General features: G+C 43.5%; 1 protein-coding gene across 2 annotated transcripts; it reads left to right on the forward strand.

Moving 5' to 3' along the window:
* On the forward strand, positions 1 to 27,457 carry si:ch211-262h13.5 (uncharacterized protein LOC571127 homolog). Of its 2 annotated transcripts, XM_048168825.1 has the most exons (8): positions 1 to 277; positions 469 to 579; positions 17,567 to 17,590; positions 19,749 to 19,836; positions 23,408 to 23,574; positions 24,415 to 24,516; positions 24,724 to 24,810; positions 26,414 to 27,457. In XM_048168825.1, exons 1-8 carry the CDS (start codon positions 83 to 85, stop codon positions 26,840 to 26,842), a joined length of 1,203 nt encoding a protein of 400 aa, XP_048024782.1. In that variant the 5' UTR covers positions 1 to 82; the 3' UTR covers positions 26,843 to 27,457. The 2 variants fall into 2 exon arrangements, with proteins under 2 accessions (XP_048024782.1, XP_048024786.1); XM_048168829.1 differs by lacking the exon at positions 17,567 to 17,590 and having other exon boundaries at positions 3 to 277.
* Positions 27,458 to 27,660: the final 203 nt, after the last annotated feature.

Genomic DNA, 27,660 nt, shown 5'->3' on the forward strand with positions numbered 1-27,660 from the left:
CCTGGTATAAACGGATGCAAGACTGCATTTGAAATAAAACTGGTTATCTTGCGCAGGACATTGTCTGTAAAAAAAATTAAAGATGTTGACTCTGATTTGGATTTTTTTGACCGCAAACATTTTCTCTGTCTTGGGGACAAATTTAGTTCATGTTCCCTGTGATGACAAGATTGTGGAGAAGTTGTCCCGACTGGCTGTCACATACATAAATGAGGACAGACAAACAGGTTACAAATTTGCCCTTAACAGAATCACAAACGTCCAGGCGCATCAACAGGTTGGTAAACAGTGCCGTTATTTTTTACCAATGGAAAGGCAACCACACCATTAGTAGATCTACTCATATTTTTAAATCATTATTAATAACAGAAATTGTTTTGCAGATTCAAAGTCATAATATAGGCCTATATTTATTGTCATTTTTGCAAGGTACTATTTATTTCATAGGTCCACTTTCCCTTGCTGTAGGGTCCTGCTGGAAAGGTCTATTATCTTGATCTAGATGTCCTTGAGACCAAGTGCCATGTCCTCAGTCCCAAATCGTGGAAAAAATGTCCTATAAGACCTTTCATGGAAACAGTAAGGATTCTGCTCCTTGGTTATTTGCTGCTACTGTACATCTCAATGAATGTTTAAAGTTTGAAAGAAATATATGGTTGACGGTGTTGTAGTGTTGTTTACCTCTGTTCAAAATTCCATCTTGTGAATTTTCAAATATTGATCAAGGGTTTAGCATTAACCAGCAGAGTTAACTTTTAAACAGAAACTGTAATTTGACTATTTGATGGATGTACATTTGGATCTCAAGCTAAAATCTCTGGCTTGAAATAGAGGCAACTAACGGTGGCAATTTTTTTTTTTTTTTTTTTTTACTGAAAAACATTAGAAAAGCTCTCAGGGATAGTAATAAATGATGACATAAAGGGGTAATAATGTTGTTTTAAGTTTATTATTTATTTATTTATTCATGATTTGGGTGAATTGGAATAGGTTAACATTCTTTAATGTTCAAAAACATTTTTCACTTATTGCAGCACCTGTATGGCTGCCTGAAACAGCTAATTTCTACAAAGCCCCTCCTACTGAAAAGCTCAGAATGCTCTGATTGGCCAGCTGATCCAGTGCATTGTGATTGGCCAAACATCTCAGGCATGTGTAGGAAATATAACGCCCCTTACATAATCACAAGCTTCAGCATCCAAAGCTTCTAAAGAAATTGTAAACACACAGTTAATAATATCATCGGTTTTACCGTAACAGTTTGACCCAGAGTTAGATTCTGAAAATGCAGATAATCAAGAGGGGTGCGTTTCCCAAAAGCATCGTTAGCCAACTAACATCGCAAGTTCCGTCGTTACTTACATAGTTCAACGATTTGGTGTTTCCCGAAACCATAGTTCAAACGAACATTCGCAAACTGCATCGCAAACATGTGTGGTTGGATTGGAACGACATCTCTCGAGCTGTAGTTAGAAGCATAGTTTCCTGTTTTTATGACATGTGGACTTAATAAATCCATATCTTGCGCAAAATAAGCAAGCTGACATTAAATACAATGTATATCTTTTATTTTGAATATATACAAATGTCATTTATATATTTTAGTTTGTCAAGAGATTTAAAGCACCGTTTTTGAAGAGCGTGCATGTGCGTATGTCCTTTAGTACATTAGAACAAGCATTTGATTTAATCTGGAAATAAAGCAAAATAACTGAGGAAAATGAGAATTAGTCCTCTAATGTCACAGACACATCAGGCTCCACCGCTCACCAATCACAGCGCACCCAATCACCAGAATACTGATCACCGGCACCTGCACCTCATCAGCACCTCATCACTGTCTGCATATAGAGCACTCACACACACCACTCGATGTCCGGTCTCGTTTGCATTAACATTACCTGTATGCTTACCTTAAGGACTCCCCACGATCTACTTACCTGCTTCCAAGAATCTCCTTGTGTGTTCTCTCCTCTCCGTGTGAGTGCTCCCTACCTCCAGCGTCTCCAGTATCTCCAGTGTTTCCAGCTCCAAGGTTCCCGGTACCTGTTAACCACAAAAGACTCAGTTATCATCCATTCATCTCAAGATACCATTCTACTACACTGCTTACTCACCTGCACTTCTGCCACTGCTCATACTGGTTTTCAATAAAGCTCATCTAACTGCTCAAGTCCGTCTCTGTCCCTTCTGTGTTGTAACAGAAGACCGGACCATAACAGCGCGAGGCCAGTATGAGCTCCCCGGATCCCTTCCAGGAACTTGTCGACGTTCTCCGACGAACACTCACCACCAGCGCACCTCCACCACCACAAGCCAGCACTTCCGCAAACACCGTCACCTCTTCCTCTCCATCAGCACCCACCAGTCCCATGGCTAGACCAGCGCCCTACTCAGGATCGGCGGAGGACTGCAGCGGTTTCCTCCTGCAGTGTGCACTGGTCCTGGAGATGCAACCGCACCTTTATCCCAGCGATATGTCCAAGGTAGCGTTCATCATCTCCCAATTACAAGGCAAGGCGTTGCAGTGGGCTGAATCCATCTGGTCTCAAAAAGGTCCTGTCATTCAATCATATGATTCCTTCGTTACCCACTTCCGGGAGGTGTTTGGTAAACCCTCCTACGACTCCTCTATTGGCGAGAAATTGTGTAATCTCAAACAAGGTTCCATGACTATTAACGACTATGCCTTGCAGTTCAGAACGCTAGCCGCATCCAGTGGATGGAACGAACAAGCCCTCACCTACCGTCAAGGTTTGGATCCTCGGGTGTGGTTGCATCTCGCTGCATACGAGGATTCCATCGGCCTCGAGCGATTCATCCAGCTGTCCATCCGCTTTGCCTCTCGTATGCAGTTGTGTATAGAAGAACACCAGGACCAGTCACTTTTCCACCATCTCCTCTGCCGACCAGAACCCGTCAGCCCTCCAGAACCAGCCCACGAACCCATGCATGTCGAAAACTCTCGCCTTACTCCTTCCGAGCGCCAGAGACGGCTGACCCTGAACCTCTGCTTATGTTGTGGTTTACCTGGGCACATCATCTCGGCGTGCCCAACTCGTCCCCCGAGACCGATGGTGAGTGCCATTATTCCTCCACTCAATAAGATGAAACCACTCACCACTGTTGTCAACCTTACTGCTGCCGGTATTTCCCTTCCAGTGGTGGCGCTCCTCGATTCAGGGTCAGCCGGCAACTTCATCTCCGGCGCCCTCTGCAGACAGCTCAAACTCAAGACCTCGCCCTCTCCGACTGTCTATCAGATCAACTCAATCACAGGAAAACCATTGAGCCGAAGATGTGTGCGACGATGTGTGGGTCCCATTCAACTACCTGTCGGCATACTCCATCAAGAAGAGATCCATCTGCTGGTTCTGGAGGAATCCACCTCTGACGTGGTTCTAGGGCGTCCCTGGTTGGAGCAGCACAACCCTTCCATCTCCTGGAGAACCGGCGAGATCCTGAAGTGGGGCGAAGCCTGTTTCTCAAGCTGTTTCTCTGACCTTCCAGTTCCTCGGGTACCATCCTCTCATGATCTAGCCATCTGCACCACCTCCATCGAGAGTCCAGTTGAGAAACGTTCCACCGAGATCCCAGAATGCTACGCCCCCTTCAGTGACGTCTTCTGCCCGCAGAAAGCCTCCAAGCTGCCTCCACACCGGCCATGGGACTGTGCCATCGATCTGCTTCCGGGTGAGCCAGTGCCAAGGGGTAAGATCTATCCCCTTTCCATCCTGGAGGAGAAGGCCATGGAGGAATACATCAAAGAGGCCCTTGCTCAAGGATACATCCGCCCGTCTACTTCCCCTGCTGCTTCGAGCTTCTTCTTTGTGGCTAAAAAGGACGGAGGCTTGAGGCCCTGCATTGACTACCGCTCCCTAAACAAGATCACCATCAAGTTCCGTTACCCCCTTCCTCTCGTCCCAGCGGCCCTGGAACATCTCCGTGGTGCCACTGTGTTCACCAAGCTGGACCTCCGCAGCACGTACAACCTCATCCGGATACGCGAGGGGGACGAGTGGAAGACCGCCTTCATCACACCCACCGGCCATTATGATTATCTTGTTATGCCGTATGGCCTGGTCAACGCCCCCTCCGTATTCCAGGATTTCATACATGAGGTGCTCCAGGAGTTCTTCCACAAGTTCGTGCTAGTTTATATCGATGACATCCTGATATACTCCCGGAGCCTGGCCGAACATCACCACCAAGTTGCGGAGGTCCTCCAACGACTTCGCCAGTTCCATCTCTTCCTCAAGGCCGAAAAGTGCTCCTTTCATCAACCTTCTGTTCACTTCCTCGGGTACATCATTGATCACAGTGGCATCCGGATGGATGAGGGGAAGGTGGACGCCATCAAGACCTGGCCAATTCCTACATCCATAAAAGAACTCCAACGTTTCCTCGGCTTTGCCAATTTCTATCGACGGTTCATCAAGAATTATAGCTCCATAACCCATCCACTCACCAACACTGCTCCGTAACCAGCCCAAGTCTCTGTCCTGGACACCAGCTGCCACCAACGCCTTCAAAAGCCTCAAAGAAGCCTTCACCACCACTCCCCTCCTCGTCCACCCTAACCCGGACCTCCCTTTCGTCGTGGAGGTGGACGCCTCCACCACAGGAGTGGGAGCCGTTTTGTCTCAGCAGCAGGGGACACCAAGTAGACTCCACCCATGCGCCTTCTTCTCCCGCAAGCTAAACCCGGCGGAGGTCAACTACGACATAGGAAACAGGGAACTCCTAGCCGTGAAGTTGGCTCTAGAAGAGTGGAGGCATTGGTTGGAGGGAGCCAAACATCAGTTCCTTGTGCTGACAGACCATAAGAATCTGGAATACTTACGAGCCGCCAAAAAATTAAACCTTAGACAAGCACGTTGGGCCTTATTCTTCTCCTGGTTTGACTTCACCATTTCCTATCGTCCTGGATCAAAAAATGTCAAAGCAGACGCTCTCTCTCGACTTCACGCTCCTGAAGAAACCACCGCAGAACCTGAATCCATCCTCCCTAGTTCCATCATCGTGAGTCCCATCTCCTGGTCAGAAGAGACCATTTCCTCCTCCAATGCCTCTGCTAACCCTCCGCCGGGTTGCCCACCTGGTTTGCTATACATCACCCGAGCACGACGCACTCCACTTATCCACACAGCCCACTCTTCGTTCGGCACTGGCCACCCGGGGGTCAATGAGACCCTCTCGTTGCTAAGGGAATGCTTCTGGTGGCCGAGTATGGCATCTGATGTCAGAAGGTACGTGCAGGGCTGCAGGGAGTGCGCCATTTCCAAGAGCCCTCGCCATCTTCCTAACCGACCCTGGTCACACCTAGGAGTGGACTTTGTAACGGATCTACCCGCATCAGAGGGCTGCACCTGCATTCTAGTAATCATCGACCGTTTCTCCAAGTCATGTCGTCTAGTTCCACTAAGAGGGTTACCCACCGCCATGGAGACAGCTGAACTTATGTTCAATCACGTGTTCAGGTACTTCGGAATACCAGAAGACATCGTCTCAGACAGAGGTCCTCAGTTCATCTCCCGAGTGTGGAAAGCCTTCCATTCGCTCCTAGGTGTGACCGTAAGCCTATCATCGGGATACCATCCACAGTCGAACAGGCAGACGGAAAGAAAGATCCAGGAAATTGGCCGCTTCCTCTGTACCTTCTGCCACGACCACCAGGACCATTGGAACCAGTATTTGGGTTGGGCCGAGTACGCACAAAATTCCCTGCGTCAACCTGCCACCGGACTCACTCCATTCCAGTGCGTGCTCGGTTACCAACCCCCACTGTTCCCGTGGACCGGGGAACCATCGGACGTCCCAGCTGTGGATTACTGGTTCCGAGAGAGCGAGAGGGTCTGGGACTCAGCGCACCACCACCTGCAGAGAGCCCTGCGCAGACACAGGATGACGGCCGACCTACATCGCTCTCACGCTCCCACCTACCAGCCCGGACAGAAGGTCTGGCTGTCGACAAGAGACATCCGCCTGCGTCTGCCCTGCAAAAAGCTGAGTCCCAGGTTCATTGGCCCGTTCAAGATCCTCAAGCAGATCAACCCGGTGACATACAAGCTACAACTCCCCTCACAGTACCGCATACACCCCACGTTTCACGTATCTCTCCTCAAGCCTCACCATCCCTCTGTTCCTCTCTCCACAGGGCCTGACGTGGCAGCCGCCGAACCCCCCCTTCAACTCATCGTAGAAGACGGAGCCACCTACGAAGTACGGGACATCTTGACTCCCGGCGCCGGGGTGGCCAGTTGGAATACTTGGTGGACTGGGAGGGATATGGCCCTGAAGAACGCTCTTGGGTCCCCAGGAATGACATCCTCGATCCCAACTTGCTACTCACCTTCCACGCAAATCACCCTGACAAACCTGCCCCACGTGCAAGAAGACGGCCACCTCGACACCGGGGTCCTCGGCCCTCAGGAGCGGGCCGTGGAGGGGGGGGTACTGTCACAGACACGTCAGGCTCCACCGCTCACCAATCACAGCGCACCCAATCACCAGAATACTGATCACCGGCACCTGCACCTCATCAGCACCTCATCACTGTCTGCATATAGAGCACTCACACACACCACTTGATGTCCGGTCTCGTTTGCATTAACATTACCTGTATGCTTACCTTAAGGACTCCCCACGATCTACTTACCTGCTTCCAAGAATCTCCTCGTGTGTTCTCTCCTCTCCGTGTGAGTGCTCCCTACCTCCAGTGTCTCCAGTATCTCCAGCGTCTCCAGTATCTCCAGTGTTTCCAGCTCCAAGGTTCCAGGTACCTGTTAACCACAAAAGACTCAGTTATCATCCATTCATCTCAAGATACCATTCTACTACACTGCTTACTCACCTGCACTTCTGCCACTGCTCATACTGGTTTTCAATAAAGCTCATCTAACTGCTCAAGTCCATCTCTGTCCCTTCTGTGTTGTAACATCTAATGCCATGTCCATAATTTATAGCAGAAATTCTAGCATTAATTCGATCTCAAACGGATTCATTTAAAGAAGTTATTACTCCACCACCTGCGTGACGTCATTCACCAACGTGGTTGAACGACAAGTTTGCAACAATACGGTTTCGGGAAACTAGTCGTGACTAGCTAGTTGATTTGTTCAACGATGCATCGTACTATGGTAGTTCAGCAGCGAGTTACATCGTTGTTCGGGAAACGAACCCCAGATTGATCAGAATCAATTTTGCAAGCACAACTTGAGCAGAAAATTTCACAGTGGTCTTTGTGTAGAGCCGACGTTGTGCTCTCCAAGGTTCCATAAAATGCGCTCTGCACAAGCTACTTGTTTGGGTTGTAGTGCTCAGGAACAGTGTTAATTTAATATATTTTTGGAAAACCAAAAAAGGTGTTTTTCAGTATGTGGGTGCCGGTGCAGCTATGCCCACAACTGAGCAAGGGCCAGAACAATCACCAGAGGTCATTTTTATCCCAACGCAGTGACCGGCACTGTTACAGTTTAAGCCCGAACCCTACCCAAACCTGAAATCCATTGCTGTAAAGATGTACCTGCATTATTGCTATCATAAGCCAAGACAGCTTTGTATGCCCTACACTGCATGTAACCACTGTGCTATTTATTGGTTAAAGCGACAAGATCATATCGTACAACATTTAAATAACATCAAGTAGTAGAAAAGAGATCCACTGAGATGGCAACACAGCTATTTGACTTATCACACAACAGTTCATTCATATAGTTTGCACTCAATCATTTATCAAATTATTCAATGTTTTAAACATTTAAATACACATATCAAATAATACAAAATGTGTATGATATAGTGTTTTAGATGATAGTTTCCTAATCTAAACAAAGCTGATTTCTGAGAGACATGAAAGAAAAGTGTCTATTTGAAGAGCTCACAAGAGTGGGAGCACATGTGTAAAACAGTTCTGTTAACATATAAAATATATATAAATATGCTTTTAATTTCGCATGCTCTTTCTGCCACAACTGCCACAACAGATAATGAGGGCTTTAAAATTGCAGTGAGCTAAATGAACAAACATGTTTGTGCTTTTAAAAATGCGAACAAAATGGAAAAGAGTGCAGGGTGTCGAGTAAAGGTTTGACTTTTAACATGACATGCCATTTGAAAACATTTCAATCTATATTTAGATCGAAAACAACCTTTTATCTTTTCATTACCACTTGGCCAGGGTGAACAAAGTGCAAGAATTTATAATAAAACTCCCTCCACAGTTCGATGTATGATTTGGTTGTGCCCGCGCTATGCAAATTTATGGTGGGGCTATAGATCCAGTAAGCCCCGACCTAGCACTGCCACTGACCATGGACCTTCATGTCTCTGCTCTGAGTCATCCTCCTGCTCCTCCCGTCTCTGCTCTGGTTCCTCCTGTCTCCGCCCTGGCTCTTCCCACCTTCATCTCCTCCCTGGTCATTATCTCCTTGGGGTCTTCCTCTGCCTGTTCATTGTTCTCCTCCAGAGCCCCCTCCCTCCTCAGTTAGGGCTATGATTTGCAGCGCAAGGACATGCTTTCTGATGTGCGTGTTATAATTAATTATAAATATATGGATCAGTTAATCGAATTCTGTTCATGTAGCTGTGATCGCATAGTTGAAGTGATGATGATTTACAAGCAGGAACCAGAATTTAAATTTGTGGGAAATGAGCACAAAAGTTTTAGTTAACCAAATTTCGGCACGGGATTGCACATAATTCTACTCATTCCCACGGTTTATTAATGGTCAAATACACTAAAAAATAATGGCACAATGCCCATCTTGATGGGAGAAATAACATAAATGGAGTCATACACACTATAGGCAAAAATGTGTAACAGTAACAGTATTTTGGAACCCTCATAAAGGGACAGCAGCCTAATAAATGTGCCACTCTATATGTTGTCAATGTTGATCTAACAACAAAAGACAAAGAGAAAATCACTTACTGCTCTTGTCCTATTAACTTGTGTAACTTTAATTGATTAATCTGTATTGATTTTTTACAATGAAGATTACCCAATGTTATTTTAAATTTGATTACTTTGTTTCTTTATTCAGTTTCTTACCTGAATACTACTGTTAGACCTACCTGAAAAAAATAAAGCAGTCTATTTCATTTTTATCTTTATTTGTATTTATTGTTTGTGCTATTGTTAGTTATTTGTTTATTTGTTCTTATTTTATTACTGTTTACTTGTCTTTTTTAAAGTCAGTTTACTGTTTGAAATCAAGCTTCTTTGTGCTGTTTGTAAGCTATTGCAACAATTACCCCATTGTAAAAACAAATATGTTGAGTTAGAAAATATTTGTGAAATAATTGTAATGGTAATTTATATATATGAAAAAAAGCTTAAAAGCTTAATTATATAAAGTGATTTTTTGATTGGCTACACTTTCAATGAATGGACAAAAAAATGTCCTGGAGACTGTCCTCCAAAAAAAAAAAAAAAAAAAAACTATAGGTCGTTTTTCAAGCACCTTATTATGACCTGTATTTACATTTTAAAGTCATGGGCCCTCTAGCTGGAGTAAAAATAATGATAGTGTCGTATTACGTCTGTCGTCATGAAATGACGTATGACTGTCGTTACCAATCAAAATGAGTGTTCATTTAAATGCAATGTGTGGACTTTTTACACCATTTGTCCTATTTCCATACAGCAAAACAAATTTTTTTATTAACGACTACACCTACACCTATCCCAACCCTTAACCTACCCTTAGTGATTTATAGTGCATATACACGATGAGCACATGCGTTCCCTGGGATCGAACCCACAATCGCATGATCACATGATTGCATATTGTTATATATTGCAATGCTCTGCCAATTGAGCTATGTAAAACCCGAAATATGATGCAGATAAAAGGATACAATGCATTAAAATGAAAGTGTCCTGTTGTAGATAGGGCGCAACTTTAGCAAACTCTCCTATGGGTCGTATTTCATGAATTAAAATGAAAGTGTCCTGTTGTCGATAGGGGCGCAACTTTAGTAAATGCTCCTATGGGTCGTATTTCAGGGAAGTGACAAACGACCTATACAGGCATATTGGTTGGAGAACATGTTGCGAAATGCATGTTCATTCATAGAAGGTTTTCTATGAATGAATGGGGAAGAGTCCTTTTTTATGGCATTTTGGAGTCTTTGCTATGGCCAGTGCTTTTACATGTGGCCACCTTTCCCCACCTGGAATGTCTCTGAGATCCATTTTGCTGGGCTATAGTGTCAGCCAGGGGAGAATAAAAGCTGATAATGATCAGTGGGAGAGCAGACATTTTTGAGCCTGCTTGACATTTTTGAGGACTTTGCAGGTTACAGTCTTGAGGTGTCTGTTGGATTATTCATTAAATAAAATGAATAATTGTGTGTCTGATAGGTCCAGATGCTACATCTGTATTTGCTGCATTCCACCGATATCAGACACACTCGCGCTCTGCCGGACATTTCTATTGATTCCCGGCACCACTGTGCCCACAAAAAACACTGTCTCCTTCCCTCGCAAGACCGGGCCTTTCTTAACCGTCAGGCCGTGGCAGCAGGCCTTCAGCAAGTCCGGGCCATGCCCCAGATTCCATTGCTGCCAGGCCTCATTCTCCTCTTCCTTCCTTTCTTCAGCTACATACCGCAGCTTTCCCCAGCACTGACTGCACCCCAATCCGTTAAACCAGCCTCCCTCGATGCATGCCGTCCCTTTAGTGTGAGTATGACTCCATTAGAGGCACAGGCCCAGCCGTCGCAACCTTTTCTTTATGCTGTCTCTAACCCTCTCCCCTGTCCATTGCCTGCAGCTCCACTATCAGACCCTAGCATGAGGCTGCCTCTGTTAGCGGCGCAGGCCCAGATGCCTCATTTTCCTCGCCAGCTTCCCTCTTTTTCTAACCTCCTAGTTCCTCCTCATGCTCCAGGTGCCGATTCAAGTGTAAGGCTGCCTCCATAAGCTCACCTCCATTTTGCTCACCTCAGCAAAATGTGCCGTCCGCATTTCCCAATGGAACCAGTGCCCTTACTGGGGCGCACTAGACACTAGACACTTCACAACAGAGTGTTATTGGGCTGCCGTAACATCTCCTGTGCAGTCTGTAGATAAATTGCTCACTCCACCATATTTTGTCCTATGGTTAACACTTCAATTCCACCTTGCCCAATTTCATCCCAGGAAAAATCAACCAGTTACGTATGTCCCACATCCAGCAAATTTAAATTTTGACTCTTCAGCTAAGGATTTTAAGAGAACCATGTTCACTTTCCGCAACCAGTTCTGCCACAATTTCAGCTTGTGGGGATGCACAAGACAGCATTGCCGCTTTATGCACATTTGCAACTACTGTGGCGATGCGCATGCCCACACCATATGACCTGTAAAAAGAAAGCAAAATAAAGTCAACGTTTATTTATATAGCACCACTAGTCAGCTATATTTATGCCATATTTATATTTGTGCTATATTTATTTATATAGCTTTACAAAACATCATAAAACAAACACATAAAACAGTGAAAAGAGAGAGAGAAAAAAGTTGAAATTTAAAAACAGACAACATTTATAAAGTACATGGCACAAATTACTGATTATTAAAAGCAAGTGAATAAAAGTAAGTTTTCAGCAGTGACTTGAAAATTGGTAAGGAAGTTGCAGATCTAACCTGAAATGGCAAACTATTCCATAGTTTAGGACCCACAATGGCAAACACACTGTTACGATAGAGACACCGGAGGCAGATATAAAAGCAACAATGGTTTGTTTATTGGTGTTCACAGCAGAGCAACAGGTAAAGGAGTGATGTTAAGCAGTTCTTAGATATGAATGAGAAGGTAATACTGTCCTTTCGTTGTATTTCAGATGCAGATGGAGACTGGCGTTGGAGACTGATGGCGGAGACACTCACACACACAGGCAGGTAGGAACACGAGGAGTACAGGAGACGAAGGAGACGATGGAGATGAATGGAGCAGGTAAGTATAGCGTCTGGAGTCCTTGAGGTAAGCATACATATAGTTGTAGTGCAAACGAGACCGGACAGTGAGTGTGGGGTTTATATGCAGGAGGTGATGATGGTGTTGATGAACTTCAGGTGGCGGTGATTAGTAGGCTGGTGATTGAGTGCGTGGGTAAGGGAGTGAGGTGGAACCTGACGTGTCTGTGACAGTACCCCCCCTCCCACGGCCCGCTCCTGAGGGCCGAGGACCCCGACGTCGTGGTGGTCGTCCTCTAGGGCGTGGGGCAGGTCTGTCCGGGTGGTTGGTGTGGAAAGTCTGTAACAGATTAGGATCAAGGATATCATTCTTGGGGACCCATGAGCGTTCCTCGGGGCCATAGCCTTCCCAATCGACCAGGTATTCCAATAGACCACCACGGCGCCGGGAATCCAGAATCTCATGAACCACGTAGGCAGTACCATCATCCAGGATGAGTGGAAGGGGGGGCTCGACGGCTGCCACGTCAGGTTCTGTGGAAGGAAGAACAGAAGGGTGGTGAGGCTTTAGTAGTGAGACATGGAACGTGGGATGAGTTCTTTTATACTGTGCAGGGAGTTGGAGGCGGTACATGACTGGGTTGATCTGTCGAATGATGGTGAACGGGCCAATGAAGCGGGGACTCAGCTTCTTGCAGGTCTCTGATGTCTCTGGTGGACAGCCAGACCTTCTGCCCCGGTTGGTAGATAGGGGCGTCGGAGCGCCGAAGGTCGGCTGCCATCTTGCGTCTGCGCAGGGCTCTCTGCAGTTGGTGGTGAGCCGAGTCCCAAACCCTCTCGCTCTCCCGGAACCAGTAGTCGACTGCCGGAACGTTGGAGGGTTCCCCGTCCCAGGGGAACAGTGGGGGTTGGTAACTGAGTACGCACTGAAACGGTGTTAGTCCAGTTGTGGCTTGTCGGAGGGAGTTTTGTGCGTACTCGGCCCAACCCAGGTACTGGTTCCAGGAGTTCTGGTGGCCATGACAGAAGGTACGCAGGAAGTGGCCTATCTCCTGGATCTTCCGTTCCGTCTGCCCGTTCGACTGAGGATGGTATCCGGACGACAGGCTGACGGTCACACCCAGGAGGGAGAAGAACGCCTTCCAGACATGGGAGATAAATTGGGGCCCTCTGTCAGAGACTATGTCTTCGGGGATTCCATAATGAAGAAAGACATTGTTGAACATCAGTTCTGCAGTGGTCATGGCGGTAGGTAGACCCTCCAGGGGGATCAAACGGCAGGATTTAGAGAAGCCGTCTACAACTACCAGGATGCAAGCGTGACCATCAGACTCGGGAAGATCGGTGACGAAGTCCACTCCCAGGTGTGACCAGGGTCTCTCAGGAACGGGCAGAGGATTGAGCTTGCCGGTGGGAAGATGGCGTGGGCTCTTGGAGATGGCGCACTCTCTGCAGCCCTGCACGTACCTTCTGACGTCGTTGGCCATGTTGGGCCACCAGAAGCGTTGTTTGAGCAACGAGAGGGTCTCATTGACCCCCAGGTGGCCAGTGCCAAGTGAAGAGTGAGCGGTGTGCAGAGGTGGAGTGCGACGTGCCCGTGTGACGTATTGCAAGCCTTGGGGGCAACCCGGCGGAGTGCGTGAGGAGCCATTGGAGGAGGGTAAGGTCTCTTCCGACCACTGGATGGGGCTCACGAAGATTGATTCAGGCAGGATAGTTTCTGGAGTTTCCGTTTTCTCTTCTGGAGCATGGAGACGAGACAGAGCATCAGCTTTTGTATTTTTGGAACCTGGGCGGTAGGATATGGAGAAGTTAAATCATGAAAAGAACACGGCCCAGCGAGCTTGGCGAGGGATGAGTCTTTTAGCAGCCTTCAAATACTCAAGGTTTTTGTGATCAGTGAGAACTTGGAAGGGATGGTTAGCCCCCTCCAACCAATGCCTCCATTCTTCCAGGGCAAGCTTGACGGCCAGGAGCTCACGGTCACCGATGTCGTAGTTGACCTCCGCCGGGTTGAGCTTGCGGGAGAAGAAGGCACATGGATGGAGTCTACTTGGCGTCCCCTGCTGCTGTGAAAGGACCGCTCCCACTCCAGTGGTGGAGGCGTCCACCTCCACGACGAAAGGTAAGTCCGGGTTAGGGTGGACGAGGAGGGGAGCGGTGGTGAAGGCTCTCTTGAGGGTCTCAAAGGCGTTGGTGGCTTGTTGGGACCAGGACAGAGACTTGGGCTGATGACGTAGCAGGTTGGTGAGTGGGCTGACGATGGTGCTGTAATTCTTGATGAAGCGGCGGTAGAAATTGGAGAATCCGAGGAAGCGTTGGAGTTCTTTTATGGTTGTAGGAGTGGGCCAGTTCTGGATAGCGGAGACCTTCCCCTCGTCCATCCGGATGCCACTGTGGTCAATCACGTACCCCAGGAAATGGACAGAGGGCTGGTGGAAGGAGCACTTCTCTGCTTTGAGGAACAGGTGGTATTGCCGTAAGCATTGGAGGACCTCCGCAACGTGGTGGCGATGTTCGGCCAAGCTCCGGGAGTAAATGAGGATGTCGTCTATATACACCAGCACGAACTTGTGGAGAAACTCCCGGAGCACCTCGTGGATGAAATCCTGGAATACGGAGGGGGCGTTGACCAGGCCATACGGCATGACAAGGTATTCATAGTGGCCGGTGGGCGTGACGAAGGCGGTCTTCCACTCGTCCCCCTCACGTATCCGGATGATGTTATACACGCTGCGGAGGTCCAGCTTGGTGAACACAGTGGCACCGCGGAGATGTTCCAGGGCCGCTGGGACGAGGGGAAGTGGATAGCGGAACTTGATGGTGATTTTGTTGAGGGCACGGTAATCTATGCAGGGCCGCAAGCCTCCGTCCTTCTTAGCCACAAAGAAAAAGCTTGAAGCAGCAGGGGAAGTATACGGGCGGATGTATCCTTGGTCAAGGGCCTCTTTGATGTATTCCTCCATGGCCTTCTCCTCCGGTAATGACAGGGGGTAGATGCGTCCCCTGGGCACTGGCTCACCCGGTAACAGATCGATGGCACAGTCCCATGGCCGGTGTGGAGGTAGCTTGGAGGCGCGTTGCGGGCAGAAGACGTCACTGAAGGGGGCGTAGTCAGGTGGGACATCCACGGAACACTTCTCTACAGGACTTTCGATGGCCGTGGCATTGATGGAGAGAGTCTTGGAGAGTGGAGAGCTCGGAACAGGAAGTACTGGGAAGCAGTCAGAGAAACAGTGGTCGCCCCACTTCAGGACTTCGCCCGTGCGCCAGGAGATGGTGGGACTGTGTTGTTCAAGCCACGGGCGCCCTAGAACCACGTCAGCGGTGGACTCCTCCAGAACCAGCAGATGGATGTTCTCCGTATGAAGTATACCCACTCGTAGTTGAAGAGGTCCCACACAGCGACGGATTGTCTTACGGCTCAGGGGTTTGCCCGTGATGGAGTGGACCTGATAGTTAATCGGAGACGGGAAGGTCTTGAGCTTGAGGTGTCGACAGAGGGCACCGGAGATGAAGTTTCCTGCTGACCCTGAATCGAGGAGCGCCACCACTGGAACAGAGGTATTAGCAGCAGTAAGGTTTACAATAGTAGTGAGTGGTTTCATTTTTTGAATGGAGGGAATGATTGCACTCACCACGGGCCGAGGAGGACGACTTGGGCATGCGGAGATTACATGCCCCGGAGATCCACAATATAAACATAAATTCAGGGTCAGCCTTCTCTGTCTTTCAGCTGTAGTAAGACGTGAATGATCCACTTGCATAGATTCACTTGCTGGTTCTGGAGAGCTGATGGGTTCGGACCGACGGAGGAGGATGTTGGAGAGTGGCTGGCCCTGGTGCTCGAGGAGACACGACTGCATACAAGAACCCACGCGGTTGGCGAGTTGGATGAAGCGTTCGAGTCCTATGGAGTCCTCATATGCAGCGAGATGCAACCGCACATTAGGCTCCAATCCTTGACGAAAGGTGGTGATGAGGGCTTGTTCATTCCATCCGCTGGTGGCGGCTAGCGTTCTGAACTGCAAGGCATATTCGTTAACAGAGTTATTTCCTTGTTTTAAATTGTAAAGCTTCTCACCAGTCGAAGAATCTGCCAGAGGTTTCCCGAAGACTTCACGGAAGTGAGAGACGAACGCCGAATATGACTTTACAACAGAGCCTTTCTGAGTCCACAGTGAATCCGCCCATTGAAGGGCCTTACCTTGCAGTTGGGAGATTATGAACGCAATTTTAGCAGTGTTGGTGGGATAGAGGTGCGGTTGCATCTCCAGGACCAGTTCACATTGAAGGAGAAATCCGCTGCATTCCTCCGCCGATCCAGAGTAGGGCGCCGGTTTGGCCATGGGACTGGCGGTAAACGCTGGAGAAGGAGCGGTGATGGTGGGTGCGGAAGCTGCAGCGTTGGTGGATGATGGTGAAGGTGGTTGTGGGGTGAGTGCTCAGCGCAGTGCGTCCACGAGCTCCTGGAACGGGTCGGTGGTGCTCATGCTGATGACTGTTGTTATGGTCCGGTCTTCTGTTACGATAGAGACACCGGAGGCAGATATAAAAGCAACAATGGTTTGTTTATTGGTGTTCACAGCAGAGCAACAGGTAAAGGAGTGATGTTAAGCAGTTCTTGGATATGAATGAGAAGGTAATACTGTCCTTTCGTTGTATTTCAGATGCAGATGGAGACTGGCGTTGGAGACTGATGGCGGAGACACTCACACACACAGGCAGGTAGGAACACTGCAGCATTTTGGACTACCTGAAGATGTGCTAAGGTTGTGGAGTTAATACCATAGTATAAGGAATTACAATAATCTAATCGAGATGATAAAAATGCATGGATCACCCATTCAAAGGCTTGGGGACACAGGAAAGGCTCAACTTCGGTCAGCAGACGCAGATGGGTAAAACACGATCTGACAACTGAATTTACTTGCTTGTCAAGTTTCAAGTCACTGTCTAGTAGAACACCCAGTTTTTTAACACAGGTGTTCACTGATGATGTAATTGTATGCAACTGAGGATGATGCAGTAGACTACCATCAGGAGGGCCAACAAGTATTATCTCAATTTTGTTTTCATTTCATTTTAAAAAGTAGGCAGACATACACTTTTTAACATCATCTAGGCATGCCAACAGGAGCTCGAATTAATTATTGCCAGAGCGTTGAAGAGGGACATATATCTGAGTGTCATCTGCGTAACAATGAAACAACACATCATATTTCCTAAAAATTGATCCCAAAGGGAGCATGTACAATACAATTTCTACAATAATCTTGTCTCTCTCCCCGTCAACATTCAACTGTTTACTAATTAAGCTCCCTCCATAGGATTCGGGGATTTTACTAAGGCTGCTAGTTCCCATCTAAGTGCCCAGCTTTTAGAAGTGCCCACCACAGTCTGTAACATCCTCAATGCTGTTTGAACTATACCCTCTCGTCATAGCAACCTTCCATTAGGGGACAGAATGGCCACCCAACAGTATTGTAGTTCACAGTGCAACAGTGCATTGTATTAATAAAGGCTGTTCGCACTCCCCCATGCTGATGCCTCTCCTAAGACGCCTTATTTGGATTTCAGCATGTGATCAATTCATTAGAACTGCCAAACACATTCTCAGGTCCAAAAATCAAATAGCTGACTCTCTCTTGTTTTGCTTTTCAGAAATTCAGGCTGTTGCCACCAGAGGTATAACCCACACCAGTACCTCATTATTCAGAGCTGATATTCCCATAAACCACACTTTGAAATCTCTCCTTGACACCTCTTTCAACTACATTCTTCAAGCTGTCTCCCTTAGAACCCTACAATCTTACAAACCTTACAATTCCACCTCACATACAGCCTGCCTTTTCCCGATTTTTCTCTTCTCACTATTACTTCATTTATACCTCCAAGCCGGCTCCATTAAGGGTTAATTTTTTCATTAACTTATTTTAGGCTCATCCTCTTCCGAAATAGCCAATTCATAAACATCCCTTCTGATCAAAGGCATCCAAAGAACCCAACCCACCCGCCAAGATGCAAGGAAACCCATAACTCTAGACATCCTCACCAAATGTATCTCCACTCTCCGGCAAGGCAACCACTACATCAATACCTTGCACACTGTTGACGCAATGTTTATATTGGCCTTTTTTGGTTTTTTCAGAACTCGCCATCACATCCAGCTTCAATCCAAAAATCCATCCCACAGTTACAAATTTATCAGTCTAGATGGTGACACCATTTCCCAATTCCTCTCACAATTTTTGGGGGGTCATCAGTAATATTCCTGGCTGCTGTGCCACATTGGTTTGCAATATTTGGGTTCAGGCCAAAATACCGAGCTCAGAGCTCAGTATTTTGTGTATATATATGTATATATATGTATTCAGTGTGTATATATATATATATATATATATATATATATATATATATATATATATATATATATATATATATATATATATATATATATATATACACACACACATATATGCAGTCGACTCACATATGTTCCTCAACAGTTTTCAGCATCCCTCCACCACCCCACCTCCTCACACTCGCCTCACACTTGCCCACGAACTACGTTTTCCAAGAACCTTTGCCTGGATTCAGTATTGTGATTACATTCACCTGTGCATCATTATATTGTTAAACCGGTCTATATAAGCTGTGTCTTTCAGTCAGTTTTGTCAGTCGTTGTCTTTGTGAGGATGTAGCATGTGTATTGCCCTGTGTTCTGAATTTCTTGTTCATTTTTGGATTATCTCGTTTTATTAAATTTCTGCTTGCATTTGGATCCAGCCTCTCCTCTTCCCTGCGTTGACTATGTTACACTATTTGTTCATGTAAAAATATACCTCATCGTCTTGTTCAAGCCTTATTTTTATCTTTTAATAAAAATCTAAATCTTTATTCTCTTAATGATAAGGCAGTTTTTTCCCTGTGGTATTGAAAATGGTATTGAATATTGATATTTTCAAGGTATTGTTTCAAAGTTAGGAATTCTAGTATCGTGACAACAATAGTACAAGGACTGGACAGTAGAAGACTGGTGCAAAGTTATTTTCTCTGATGAAGCCCCTTTCCGACTGTTTGGGACATCTGAAAAATCGATTGTCCGGAGAAGAACAGGTGAGTTCAGTGTCATGCCAATAGTGAAGCATCCTGAGCTCAACCATGTGTGGGGTTGCTTTTCATCCAAGGGAGTGTCTCACAATTGTGCCCAAAAACATTATCGGTATCAAAACGTCCTGCAAGAGCAACTTCTCCAAATGATCCAGGAGCAATCTGGTGATGAACCATGCCACAAAGCAAGAGTAATAATGAAGTGGCTCAAAGATCATTATGTTGAAATTTTGGATCCATGGCCAGGCAACTCCCCAGATCTTAATCCCATAGATTAGACCTGTGGTCAATCATCAAAAGTTGTGTGGACAAGCAGAAGCCCACAAAATGTGATCAACTCCAAGCACTAATGAGGCAAGAATGGATTGCCATCAGGCAAGATTTGTCCCAGAAGCTGATATCCAGCAGAGTGAATTGCAGTGGTTATGATGAAGAAGGGTCAACACTGTAAATACTGCATTGCTTTCTGTTAGATAGAATAAATCCCTTTTGTAGAAGATGATGAGCTTTGTAACTTTGCAGATCTTATACATGCACAGATAAACTACACAACATTTAAAGCATCATATGATGACCTCCAACTTCTACCATGAAGTAATCTAAGTAACTCAGTGCAGATGTTTTGCAGAATCTGATTTATTTTTTTTATTTTTTTTGGTCTTTTGATTTTTTTGAATGTATTATTGTTTTAGATTGGTTTGTGTACAACTAATGTGTGTTCCTTGTGTTGTAGCAAATCTCTGGAAACTGTAACACCACAGTGCTCCACACACCAGAGGGCTTCTCTTATCTCTACAGCTATGACTGCACACTCGTTCCAGGTCAACCATTTATTTCCATTTCTGACTGCACACATTTACAGGAGTTCCCTGCATACTCGATTAATAGATTAATCATTTGATTATTTTCTATCAATTAATCGAATGAAAACGTCCATGGTTAATTTAAAAAATAAAATCAATCTTTTTTTGATCCATTATTTACAAAACTGCTATTCCACATCTTTCCCATTGTTGTCCTCAAAACAATGTTCAATTTGAAGGCAATGAATATATCAATGTAGGCCAGGGGTCACCAACCTTTTTGAAACTGAGGGCTACTTCTTGGGTACCGATTAATGCGAAGGGCTACCAGTTTGATACACACTTCTGAAATAACAAATTTGCTCAATTTACCTTTAATTATATGTCATTATTAATAATTAATGATATTCATCTATGTGAAGACACTGATCATGTTAATGATTTCTCACAATAATTATCAATTAATTAGATGCAGCTCACTGGTAAGTGGCGCTATGGTGAGCTATTTTTAGAACATTCCCGCGGGCGACTCATGTGGTCCTTGCGGGCGAACTGGTGGTTGCAATTTCTAGTATTGCATTAGTATTGTGTCCTTCTCATGAGCATTTAATCATTTTTGAGTTAAATCTCTTTTTTGGCTCATTTTGCCTGTAAAAGAAAACCTGCCTAATAATTCTGCACACCTGAATATAAGGCATTTTTCATTTCCAGCCTTCATGAACAATTATATATCACTTATAAATGATTAAAAACAATATTAATAGTAGTTGTGGATGATGATGTGGATTGGAATTGGTAAAATGTGCTTGGAAAAAAAATATGATCAGAAAATCAACTTGCCTAATAATTCTGCACACAGTGTGTATATATATATATATATATATATATATATATATATATATATATATATATATATATATATTCATTATGAATATGATCCGTTTTTAAGGGGTGGCTCCTTTAAGACGTTTCAGTAAACAGCCAATGATTGCCAAACTATTGCATAGGAATGCGTATTTGGAAAACATTATCCAGTATGTATCCAATGTAGACAGCGTCAGTGATTATAATGGGTTCTATTTGCTTTCCACGCAACGTGACACTCACTCACATCCAGTTAAGCCGTAAAGTGACTGAATGCCAGTGGGCGGGGCTTATGGTGCGATGATGTATAACTAGTCAATGTTTTGCTTTGGAGTCATATGCAAATATATTTGCCTGTATGATGTCACAAATCCCACAATATCAAAACAAGCTGTTTTTGCAGATTGATTTCATGTTTTGTTAGTTTGTTTTTTGCAATAAGGAAGGCATTTTAAGCTATGAAACTTGCAGGTGCTTTGTAAGATCTTTTATAAAGACCAAGGAAAAATTGATTTCTCATGTCATGACCCCTTTAAAGGTGCGATATGTAATATTTTTGCAGTAAAATATGCAAAAACTACTAGGCCAGTGTTATATATTTTGTTCACTTGAGTACTTACAATATCCCAAATGTTTCCAACTATTTGTAAATCGTGAGAAAAATGCAATTTTAACCAAGACTCCGGGACGTGTGAGGAGTCGCCTGTCAATTGCGTCATACCCGCGTTACTCTGTTTGCGGTTTTATTTTGTAGAAACCATGGAAACACCAAAGACGCTTTAAAATATTACACATTTTAATAGACAAGGGAACAACTGTTTTGATATATTTATAGACAGAAAATGAATTTTCTTGATTTTTTTCGAGTACCATGCTTTACTATGCCTCAGAGAAAAACACTATTTTGTCAAGTAACATTGCATAATCAGATGCAGCTTTATTTTTATTAACAGTAATACATAATTTTCTCCATCATACAATAAGTTAAAATTAATTGCATGCCATTTATCAACACAAGACATCCAATATTTAATATGATATTCTAAAATCGATCTTACTGCAATGTGCAACAAGTGTCTCAAAGCAGCCACCGAGCGAACGCAGAGTAACGTTATAACATCGTTTTCAACATACTCAAATGTATCTAATATGATAAACAGAACTGCGTCAAAGAATATACACTAACAAGAAGCGACAGTCAATAGAACGTTCCATTGCAACATCGGCGCCCAGCAACGGCCCTGCGTTTCCGCAATTTTGGGGTGAAAGCGAGTCGGCAGTCCACTAGTTTCTAAAGCAAAATCAGCTGCTTTGTTAAAAAAAAACGTACATTAAATCTGAAATCCAACCTAGTGGGAATTATGCGATAATGGACACAGCAATGCATCATGTATTATAAGATCATTGTAGCGTGATCCATTAAAATGTACAATATAGCCTATTTCAATTCAGACCTAGATATTATTACTATTACTCCACTAGGTCTGAAATATATTGTTCACTTTAAACATGGGTTTAATTTTGTGTGCATAAGATGTGAAGGATTCTATGGTCCAGTTAGTATTTTCAGCCCATAATGGTGGCCGTGCTACCGGAGCGCCATCTAGTGGCTGTTACCCCAAAAAATATCATATCATATCGTATCGCCTCTTGGGTTCTAAGCTCTTTGACTGCGTTACCTCATACACTTGACCAGAAAGGTGGAAACAGCGCTGGCGACTGTGTCATAATAAATGTTCCGCTGCTCGTGAGGCGTGTGTTTCGCAACCGCTCCAGCGGCCTCGTTCAGCTCCCACAACACTCGGTCCTGCTCTGCTTCATACTACAGTAACGTTAATAATCGCATCCATGAACATGAGTTCTTCCCGATTCCAATCCCTATTCTTTTGCACCGTCCGTTAAGATGGAGACCACATGTCCCAAGATTCCACTCTAAAACTTGTCGTCATCAAGCTACGCCTTTGTTTTGAATAGGCTTCTAGCGACCTCTAGCGGACAAAATTATTACATATTGTACCTTTAAGTGCAAAAAAATGGGTTAAAATTTAAACTGATTGCTTACCATTAAAAAGTAGAAAATGATAAAAAAAGAAAAGAAAAAAATAATATAATTAATAAAATGTTTGGAGGTACAAGGTAGGGGGAACACACATTTACACTTCTGACCATATTAGATTTATTGTATTATTTTAGATTACTGCTCTCATAAAGGTTACTTTAGTTACATGTAGAATTGTAAGCTTAGATTTAATGTCTAACACTGAAGTCATGAAACAAAAGTTGCAATCCGCTTGTTAAGTAGTGACGTAAGAAATTCTGTTTCCAGGTCCAGGCCTCTAGGGGGTCTGTTAAAACTCAATGGGCTCAGGGGAGGCAAGAGAGACGCAGACTCCCACTGTAACTTTACCTGATGGTGTCGCTGTTGGAGAGTGTTACTAAAAAAAAAAGAGTGATTTATACACATGTTAATGTAACATTTCGTGGGTTTTTTTTGCAATATAACACCCCAAATCCTGACAGTGAATGCATTTAATACTGCTTAAAAGCAAGTACAATTTTTTTTTAATAGCAAGGGCCACAGTTGAAAATTACTTTATTGTTCTATCCTTGACAAAATAAGTTTGTATGCTTTTGTGAAATTAACTAAACTACTGCAATGCAATTAAAATTCCAGATTTTTCTTTTATCTTACTCATTTTGATGTGCTCTCTTTTTCTTCCCCAAGACCCTCCAGAGAAGTTACGTCTGACGTGTCCGGACTGTCCTCTGCTGCTGCCGGTAGAGAGTAATGAAGCCATTGCCACAGCTAGGACATCCCTCCTTAAATACAACAGACAAAGCACATTTCCTGTTAGCCTGACTGTGAACACCATCACTAGAGCTTCCCATCAGGTTATAATGGATGACAGACCAGAAATATGTAGTTTTTGCAACTGATTAAATTGTGGTGTTTGCTACGGTTGAATTCAGGTTGAATGGGACACTTTTTCCAATTCATCTCAATGGCAAAAAGTGTCCCAGTCACCGTGAATTCACCCTGTACAACAGCGTCGGCTGCACTCTGTGAAATTTTATACCGGTTTACAGGGGAAATTATTATAAATGAAACTTACTTTACAACAACAGTTCCTACATCAGTAACCTAATGAATAGCCTTAAAGGGTTAGTTCACCCAAAAATAAAAATTCTGTCATCAGTTACTCTCATGTCATTCCAAACCCATAAGACTTTCATTCAAAGATTTCATAAAGTGATCATAAAATAAATCTTTATGAATTGAGTGGTTTAATCTAAGTCTTCTGAAGAGACACAATTGCTTTATAAGATGAACAGATTTAATTTAGGCTTTTCTTCACATATAAACATTGATCAGTGAACGTACATAGTTTGTGAAAATTATGATATCATTGCAAGTCTAGTGTCATTGTATACTTTAATTTTATTCCACATTTCCATCCTTAAAGACTTAATTCACCCAGGAAATGCAATGAATGTGAATTAGTACTGAAAAAAATGGACAGAAAAGCACCATAAAATTACTTTATATATCACTTGTTTGTTACATTCCCAGTCTTCTGAAGCCACATGAAATCCAAGTAGTTATTTAATAAAAAAAAATACAGTCTGTATATGACAGAATTTCTTTCCTGGATGAACCCTTTAATACGATGACTCTATACTGACTCCTGCCCTGGCCAGATTTATTGAATCTTTTTATTCCATGTTACTTAGAGCTCCCCTGTTTCTGCCAGTTTTGTGGAATACACTGTTCAGGAATGCTCACTTGCTCCATTTCCAGAGGTTCTGTGTGAGCCAGGACATGAAGGTAAAGAGGTGAGTTCCTGCCAGCATCCATTATGTCCATGTTCTTGAGTTGGATCCCATCTGAATGACCTAACATCCACTACTATTAAAATTTTCTCTGTTGTTTTTCTCACACCATAAAAAGTTTTATTTGATGAAGTGTTCCCTAATTTTTCAAACAGTCTGCTTTCTCTCTTATATTATAGCGTGGTTATTGTCGGTGTGTTTTCATTTCAGCCTGTTGGGTTCTGTGTGGGGGAGATTCTTGGCACTAACCACGGCCAGCAAGATGTGAAGGTGTCCTGTGAAATATTTCGCCCACAGGTACCCTAAATATCCATATTTGTTTGTCAGGCTTTTCCTCCAGGTCACACACTGGAGAACTTTCCAGCTCTAAAAGCCAGATGACTGAGGTAAATCAACACCTCAGCATAACAGAAGGAAATTGAGCCAAACCCAATAGAGTTGATCTGAATCTCCCTGTGCACTTATTGCATTTGCTTTATTTTGTCTAGAAAAGCAGAACGACAAAAAAAGAAAAAAAATGTTTAATTCCTTCCTTCTGTCTAGTCTTTCTCCTTTTTTCCTTATCTTGTTGCCTTCAATTAATGTCAGAATGATCACATTTACAGTGTTGGGGGTAACGCATTACAAGTAACTTGAGTTACGTAATAAGATTACTTTTTCAAGTAACTAGCAAAGTAACATTACTTTTTCAATTTACAACAAAATATCTTTTACGCAGGTTACTTTTTTTTTTTGCATTTATTGGTCGACAGCTCTCCTGTTCTGTTCATGTTGAAAGAAATAAAGTGCAGAGTTGTATGCACTGTGTGGACATGGTTATTGTAGTTCTAGACTAAATGAAACTTTAATAATTATATTAAATTACACAAATATACTTTATGCATTTAATCTCAATTTATTAACCAATGTCTTTGCTGCTGACCTTCAATGATCTAATTCAACCATACTAAGCAAAAAAGACTTTAGATTAGATTTAGAATTAAGAGTGTTGAACTTCCTCCTCCTGTATCCTAATCTTCTTTAATCCAGAATGGCAGCACAGCTGAAAGGTTTGAAAGGCATAAATATGCATTTCCTTCAGCCTAAAGCTTATTCATTTCACTTTTGGTGTGAAAGGTGTGAAAACAAACAAGCAAGCCCAGCCCAGGTGACAAAAAGTAATGCAAAAGTAATGTAACACATTACTTTTCATAAAAAGTAACACAGTATTGTAATGCATTACTTTTAAAAGTAACTTTCCCCAACACTGTTTACAAATGAACACACATGAACACCACCACAATGTTGTAATCTTAAGTAAAAACATGGAAATCATGGTGTTGGAAAGTGTTGACTTTTAAAATGATTAAAATATTAAAAAAAATATTAAATTACCCATCATTTAATTGAATTACCCATTTATCTGACAGGAACATTGTGGGAAATTTGCAGGAGGACTTGAAGGCAATATTTTTTTATTTTCCAGTTGTTTATTCTTTAGATAGGAAGAAAGATAGACTTAAAAAGCAATACTTTTAAAGCAGTAAGTGTGAAATTTCTGCAGCAACCAAACAGAATTGGAAATAATGTTTCCAGTGTTTTCCCGAAACCTTTTTTTTTAGGTAACTTTATGTTGAAATCATTGGAAAAATAAGTCAAGATGTTGAAAAACATTTCTGTTTCGTAATCAGACTACACTGCTTGCGCTGTATGTATGTTTTCGCATGCAGCCAGCAAGGAGAACTCATAAGATGTACAGTATTTAAAATATGAATAATTTTCCTGCCATTATTTTGTGGTACAGTACAGTAATTTTATCTCACCACATTAAATTCTGAAAGAAATGGCAACGCACCTTTAAAGAATGATAGTGGAATATAGGCTATTCATTATTTCATGTGTTGTTGCCACTGGCCCACAGGTGCATGTTGTCAGTCCCACACAGCTAGAGGAAAAATCCACCACACTTTCCAAAACTCCAACCCACAATATTCCTCATATCCCTGAGCCCTCATTCCAAGATGTTGGACCAGTAACACCTCAGCTAGCCGACCCGGTGTATCAGGCCATCCCTGCCGGGCCCAGAAGGCACCCAGCATCAGATGCTGCCCTCCCCACCTCCTCCAGTGAATCCAGTGAGTCTGCTGAGTCCGACTCATCCGAGGAAGTGGGCGGTCCTGTTCGCGCAGTCAAACCTCCAATGAACTTCCGTTACGTGCTGCACCGTCAGAGGAGGCAGATCCCCACAAGCACCACATCTCCTCATACACCCGTGTTCCTGAGCGTATTTCCCAGTGTCCGCTCTCCGTTCCGCTCCTGTCCAGGCATCTCTCGCTACACCACCGTGTGAGAGGCTTCATTCATCAAGCACAAAATTTACCTAAACTTGAAGTGAAATGAAATGAAATATTTCAAAAAAGGTCTCAGATGTGTAAGTTATAAAGTGTTCATGTCAAATGCCATTCTCAACAGTTCCCTGTCAAAACCAACAAAGTATTATTTAATTATTCTTTAAAAGAACAACAGATCTCCTTAAACCTCTAACAATGTCACTTTTTGCTAATTGCATTTATGCACAAAATTCAATCATTGGCCATTTACAGGAAATGATGCCATTTTTGTGACGTGTTTTCCCATGAAACTGAACTTTAAGAACTTTTCAAATAGACCATTAATTTTTATCAATATCAATTTGCATGTCCATCACCATGACATTTTAATCTGTTAAATTGAATAACAAATCCAATTATACATAAATTTAGCTTTCATTCAAATTGAAATATTCTGCATTAAAATATGCAAGTAATTTTATTTCTAAAATACTTCTAATTTACTGTGAAATGTTTCAAACTTACTCTGACTGTTTTAAAATAATGAATTATGTAGCTTTAAAAGTTACTTTTAAATGTGACGTTTGAGCTTGGTGTGCATAGCAAAGCAAAACAATAAAAATGTTTTCTATGCATCACATGTCATGCAAATCCATTTGAACCGTACTTCACTGCAGTATTGTCTCCTCAGTCTAAACTTTGTTAGGGTTAAAATAATTGACCAAATGGTAATTTACATAACAAATACATAAATGTTGAAATATTTGATAGATTATACGGATAGATGTAGGTTTTGTGTCAAAATGGTCTTGGTATCTGGCACTATCCATGATTCCTT

Source organism: Megalobrama amblycephala, linkage group LG2 (genome assembly GCF_018812025.1).
Source record: "Megalobrama amblycephala isolate DHTTF-2021 linkage group LG2, ASM1881202v1, whole genome shotgun sequence".
NCBI lineage: Eukaryota > Metazoa > Chordata > Actinopteri > Cypriniformes > Xenocyprididae > Megalobrama > Megalobrama amblycephala.